This window comes from Benincasa hispida, chromosome 8 (assembly GCF_027475165.1).
Source record: "Benincasa hispida cultivar pf3 chromosome 8, pf3_genome.v1.1, whole genome shotgun sequence".
In the NCBI taxonomy this organism is placed as follows: Eukaryota; Viridiplantae; Streptophyta; class Magnoliopsida; order Cucurbitales; family Cucurbitaceae; genus Benincasa; species Benincasa hispida.
In genome coordinates this window covers 14,934,676-14,941,537 of record NC_143485.1, presented here as the reverse complement: position 1 = coordinate 14,941,537, position 6,862 = coordinate 14,934,676, and the positions used below count along the sequence as shown (strand labels likewise).

Below are 6,862 nucleotides of genomic sequence, written 5' to 3'. Positions count from 1 at the left end.
GGACGCATGCGATCGTAATGTTATAAACTTAATGCTTTTGGATGCAATTTCATATATTTTTACCGTCGCAATCCTTCATTGTTTTATATCTTTGCGCTATAATAACGTGCGTTTCTGCCCGTTATCACACCCCCAAATTTAAAACAATGCTTGTCTTTAAGCATAGACTAAATATTTTCTTTAAAGAGTCGACCACCTTCTAATTTCCTAGATTTCTCAGGGTTGCCCTATTTAAATCCTATGTACCAAAATCTCCTTAATTCTTATTCGGGTCTCTTCCTAATATATTTCTAAAATTTAGGGGCCTCAAGTTCTTAAAAAATACTTTACTTGTTTCCAGGGCATCGCATGATTTATTTCATATATTAAAAAAAAAAAAAAAACTTTTTCAACTGGGGTATTTTCAAATGATTTTTATCCTTGCGTATTTTAGACATATCTATATCTTTTTCTATGACCTTGCACTGATCCGAGTGCCTAGCCTTCGTTTTGGCTTGCCCCTACGTGTGTCATGCGGACATCCAACTATGAGCAAGGTACTCTTTCTCAGTCTAAACACATGCCCATTTGGCAGCGGAGTTGCGATCATTTATTTATACATTGATCACGATTCCTACCTTTGTTTTGGCTTGCCTCCATATGTGTCATGCAGACATCCAACAACGAGTAGGTTTCGATCGCAATGTTATGATTTTTTTTCTTTTTTTTTTTGTAGTGCCTAAAAATAGCAAGGTTAAAAATGAATACTGCACCCACAAATTTAAACGCAGTAATGTCCTCATTGCTGAAAAATTGAAAGCAGTCATGTGATGCTCTTAGGAAGTTTCGTAAAAAGTCAGTTTGAAAGTGCGAAACCCGGATTTCAATTTTTCCTACTGAAGCAGGAAATATAAGGGTGGTATTTGCGGTCCCCCATGCCTCTCCTCGGGCTCAGGTCAGGGTGTGACAACTTGGTATCAGAGCATAAGTTTCTGGGAAAGTTGAAGGGTTAGTTGATACTAGTTTGGTATCAAAGTATATGTTCTTGGAAAACAGAAGGGTTGAGTTGGAAAACCTAAGGGTTAAGTTTAAGTAACCAGAGGGAAGTATGGTAGAGTAAAGGTTTAAAGAGAAACCTGAGAAATTAGTCAATGTAAACTAAGAGGAATAGCAGAAGTGGCATGACCTAGTAGGCAACCGGAGCTAGAACTCACAACGGTACCTGAAGATCTAACGAGGAAGGTAAGTATGAATTTAAGTTATTCACAAAGTTTAGCTTTTTCACCGCCCACAGTGCTTTATGCTCCAGCTCGAGTGGTAAATGACATGCCATTCTGAACACCAATGCATTCGGGGACATGCCTATAGGTGTCTTAAAGGTGGTCCTGTATGCCCACAAGGCATCGTCCAGCTTTGTTGCCCAATCTTTTCATGAAGGCTTCACCACCTTCTTTGATATCAGCTTGATTTCCCAGTTGGACACTTCAGCATGACCATTTGTCTGTGGATGGTATGTGGTGACCACTTTATGGAGGATATTATATTTGAGCAGTAAATTGTTGACGATGTGATTAATAAAGTGGGAGCCTTCATCAATTATTATGGCATGTGGAGTGCCAAAACGAGTGAAAATATTTTTCTTCAAGAACTTGGAGACTATCGCTGCATCGCTTGTGGCGCATGATACTGCATCTACCTATTTAGAAACGTAGCCGACGACTAACAGTATATATTTGTGACCATTCAATGGTGGAAATGGTCCCATGAAGTCTATGCCCCAGACGTCGAACAATTCGAATTCTAAGATGATGTTCATGGGCATCGCTTGCTTCTATGAAATGTTTCCTATGTGTTGGCACCGGTCACATTTCATCGCATAGTCTCTTGCGTCCTTAAATAATGTTGGCCAATAATACCCACTTTGTAACACTTTCGCTGCTGTACGTTGGCCTCCAAAGTGTCCTCCATATGGTGAGCCATGACATTGTGATAATATGCATTGGTGAGCAGCATCTGGTACACACAGGCGCAAAATCTGGTCTGATCCCCTCTTATAAAGATTTGGCTCGTCCCAATAATATGATTTGCATTCATGTCTGAGCCGCCTCTTTTGGTGGTCTGTATAATCTTCAAGAAATTGTTCGCAAAGCAGACAATTAACCACGTCCATGTACCATGGTAACTTTTTAATCTTAAATAACTGCTCATCTGAGAAAGTTGTGTTCACCTCTGACTGATTGCGATCAACTTTATGATTTTCTAATCTGGATAAATGGTCCGCAACCTAGTTCTCCATTTCTTGCGATCAATGATCTCCATATTGAATTCCTGGAGAAGGAGATCCCATCTTTGAATTACTTTAGTTCCCAGAAAATAAGCTTTGAATTTTTCCAACGCAAATATCACCGCAAGCAATTCTTTTTCTGTGGTCATGTAATTTCTTTGAGCAGGGTTCAAGATTTTACTCGCATATGCGATGGGGTGTAGCATTGTTTTCTTCTTCTGCCCCAGCGCTACTCCCATCGCATAACCGCTTGCGTTGCACATTAGTTCAAAGGGCTGTGTTCAGTCTGGTGTGATCAACACAGGTGCAATTGTTAATGCGTTCTTCAATATCTTGAATGTGTTGAGGTATTGGTCATTGAAATCAAAGTTTCTTTTTACCTCCAACCACACACTCAGTGGTCGTGCAATCTTTGAATAAAAGCCAGCGTGTACTAAAAAGCTCTTAAGAGCCTTCACATTCACTGGGGTGGAGGCTTTTCAATCGCCTCAATCTTTACCTTCTCCACCTCCAGCCCATCCTTGGAGACTTTGTGCCCAAGAATAATACCTTCCTTCACCATGAAGTGACATTTCTCCCAATTAAGCACGAGGTTTGTCTCTTCACATCTTTTCAATATCTTCTCCAGATTTTTGACACAGACTTCGTATGTTTACCCATACATCGAAAATTCATCCATGAAAATTTCTACTGAATCTTCAAGATAGCCAGAAAAAATGGCCATCATACGCCTCTAGAAAGTGCTCGGCACATTGCATAGGCCGAACGACATGCGTCGAAACGCAATTGTTCCATATAAGCAGGTGAATGTGGTTTTCTCTTGATCTTCAGGAGCAATCATGATCTGGTTTTCTATTGTTGGTGGTTGTTCCAAGGATGGTTTTGTTGTTTTTCTTTCTTAATTCACTGTCAGCTTATCTTCTTTGGATGTGAGCATCTCATCTTCTTCGGTTATTTTTTCTATGATCGCATTGCAGGCTACTATGGATGCGGCTGCATCCTCATCTTCATTTTCATCTCCAGAATTTTCTTCTTCATTCAAACTTGGTTCAACGTCGGATTCACTGAGGTCTTCTTCTTCAGGATATTTCATGGCTCGGATAATGTCAAGCTTGAACTTCTATCCATTCACGCTTAGTGTGATCTCTTCTTTGTACACATCAATCTGAGCGCGACTAGTGGATAAAAATGGTCATCCCAGGATGATGGGTACATCCATGTCTGTTTCGTAGTCCAAGATGATGAAGTCTGCCGGTAATATAAATTTGTCGATTGTAACTAGAACATCATTCACCTTCCCTTCGCGATGCACAAAGGATCTATTAGCTAATTGGAAAGTCACCGTCGTGGGCGCCAACTACCCTACATTCAGCCGCTTAAAGATTGACATGGCCATCAGGTTGATTCTGGCCCCAAGATCGTAAAGCGCTTAACCAATATATAACCCTCCAATTGAGCAGGGTATTGTGAAACTTCCAGGGTCACACATTTTTGGTGGATTAATGGTTTTTGCTCCTTGCGTCAATGCCACAGTTGCGAACTTACCAGTGCATCTTTTCTTAGTCACCCTATCCTTCAGAAACTTCCTATACGTGGGCATCTATTCAATCGCTTCAGTGAAAGGAATGTTAATATGCAACTGTTTTAACATGTCCATGAAGCGTTGATACTGTACCTCATCATTTTTTTTCTTTTTTACTCTCTGGGGGAATAGTGGCAGCTGTATTTTCACGGTTCTCTATTCTTTTGGCTTCAATCTGGACGCAATCTCTGGTTCCACAGCATCCTTTTCTTCTATTTCTCCTCGAGTCAATGCAATCTCTAGTTCCCGCAAAATTGAAGCAGTCCAGCTAGGCTTCTTCTTCTCCTCTACCACAGTCTTTCTGCTACACAATGTCAATACTTGACATTGCTATTTTCCCGTACCCCCTGGGTTACGCAGGAGTTCTATTGAACTCGGCAGGGTCCCTTGCGGTCTATTCTTGAGTTCTCCTGCAATCTGTCCTATCTGAATTTCCAGATTGCGGATAGACATCGCTTGATTCTAAACCACTGTTTCATTCTTTTCAATATATTGCTTCAGGAAACTTTCCAAAAATGAAGATCATGGCGCCTGCGAACTGCTGGCTTGATTTGTGTTTGATCGTTTGTTCACGGGAAAAATCCTGGTGGCCCTTCTTTTTACGCCACTGATTGAAAAATTTTGTTGTTAGACTTTTCCATGCGAAGTTAAGGTGGTTTCTCTACCCAGGATTGTACGTATTGGAAAACGGATTATTCTTCACAAAATAGACGGATTATTCTTCACAAAATAGACTGACTTGCCCACTATGCATTCCTAGGCTACTGACTATGATTCCTTGTATCAAATTCATCATCGCAGGCATTTGACTCTGAAGGGATGCGATGGCCCTATTATTTGTGTTACTGTCTTTGATTACTTTCTCTCTAGTCTTCATGATTTTTAGAAATGCGATCATGTATATTCTTGGCCTCATCGTAAGTTTTATCAAGTAGACCTCCAGCTGTTGCCACATTGGCAGACGTCTGCGATGCAGGGTTCAGTTCATGGTAAAAAATTTCCATCTGTAAGTAATCTGGTAAGCCGTTATGTGGGCAATCTCTTGCCAGCCTCTTAAACCTCGCCAAGGTGTCACAGAGCGATTCGTCAATATCCTATTCAAAGTTAGTGATCAACTTCCTCCTTCTGGTGTTTTTCGTCAGGGGGAAGTACTTTTTCATGAACTTCTCAACTACTTGTTCCAATGATGTAATCTCCCTTGGTTTGAGAGAATAAGCCCGTTTTCATGCCTGGTCACACAACGAAAAATAGGAACAATGTTAATCGAACCTCCTTAGCGGAGATGTTTGGGAACACAAACATGTCACAGATCTCAATGAAACTCCGGAGGTAGGTGTACAGATCCTCGCCATGCCTACCGCCAAACTGTCTGGTAGTGTCTGTGCATATTATTAACTTAGAACTTATTAATCAAACAATATCTGTGCATATTACTGACGCGCCAACGCGTTACCATTACTTAGACGCATCAAAGCATAAACGCAACACTTATACTTAGAACTTATTTCTCAAATTTATTCTATATAATACACTTCTAGAATATCTCATGATAGTAACGAACAAGTTTTTGGTGCCGTTGCTGGGGATTCAGAAAGAAGAAAATAACGAACAAGTTTTTGGCGTCGTTGCCGAGGATTCAGAAACAAGAACTAATCAGAAATTTCGTTTGTATCTATTGTAGGAATACTTCAGTCAAGGGAGTATTACAAGTTACACATAAGCTTGTGAACGTTTATGAATAGGGAGAGCACTTCTAAATTCAGATACGACCCCAAGATTGAAAGGACCTTCCGATCCAACCGTCGTTGAAGGTTGAGGCAGCAATTACTCAGACAACAAAACAGACTAGGAGCAATGGCGGAAGAATAACCAAATCAGCAACTAGCTCATGCTGCATAGAATCTGATACTGATGGCGAATAGCAGCACGCATCCCATGAGGGAATACGCGTCCCTTGTACTATATGATTTTTCTCCAAGAATCATATACCCAATGCCGCATAGAACCAAGTTTGAAATGAAATTTGTTATGCTCCAAATACTCCAGACTGCTGGACAATTTGAGGGTGTTCGTGGTGAAGATCCTCAAGCCCATATGAAGCATTTCCTGGAAACGTGTAATTCCTTTGTGATTCCTGGAATTATCGCAGAGGCGATCAAGCTGCCCTTGTCTCCCTATTCTTTGTGTGATGAGGCAAAACAATGGGTGAGTTCACTGAAGCCTAGTGAAATCACCACCTGGGAGAAGTTGGTGGAAAATTTTATGCAAAAAAACTTCCCACCCACCACCAACGCCAGGAGGCATAGAGAAATTATGAACTTTGAACAAGAAGATGTTGAAACCTTAATCGCCACATGGTAGCATTTTAAGGACTTGGTCAAGAATTTCTCGAACCATGGACTACCACTGACTATTCAAATGGAGACATTTTATGGAGGACTGAATAGAGCATCACAGATGGCAGAAGACGCAGCAGCGGCTGGTGGACTTATAGACAAATCCTATACTGAGGCTAAAGAGATACTAGACTGCATTGCTAAACACAATATGGAATGTGTAGATGATACATATGATGGAAGAAACGACAGAAGAAGAAGATCTCAGAATGTTAATTCTGTTGATGCCAATGCAATAGCCACACTTTCTACTCAAGTGGCTACGATGACCAGCCTTCTGCAGAACATAACGTTGGGAAACACATCGAATCAGCAAAAAGTGAACCAGGTAGAGGCGTTTGAGCAGCCCATGGTTAGCTGTGTAGGATACGGAAATCTTCATTCCTATGATAAATGTCCACAAAACCCTCAGTCAGTATACTTCATCAAAAACAACCCATTCTCTAAAACATATAACCCTGGATGGAGAAACCATCCGAATTTTTCTTGGACAGGAGGAAATCAGCAAGAGCACCACCCAGGGGCAAACCACCAGCAAAGGAATGGACCGCCGCCTGCATTTCAACAAACGCATCAGCAGCATCAACAACCCTTCAATAGAGGAGGACAGGCGTCGAGCTT

At 41.1% G+C, this 6,862-nt stretch overlaps 1 protein-coding gene across 1 annotated transcript; it reads left to right on the top strand.

Moving 5' to 3' along the window:
* Positions 1–5,756: 5,756 nt before the first annotated feature.
* LOC150034385 (uncharacterized) lies at positions 5,757–6,206 on the top strand. Its single transcript, XM_090316704.1, has one exon. The coding sequence runs from the start codon at positions 5,757–5,759 to the stop codon at positions 6,204–6,206; it is 450 nt and encodes a 149-aa protein (XP_090172830.1).
* Positions 6,207–6,862: the final 656 nt, after the last annotated feature.

Excerpts from the sequence above, each read along its gene's own strand:
- LOC150034385 (XM_090316704.1), top strand. The coding sequence starts at position 5,757 with ATGGCGAATAGCAGCACGCATCCCATGAGGGAATACGCGTCCCTTGTA.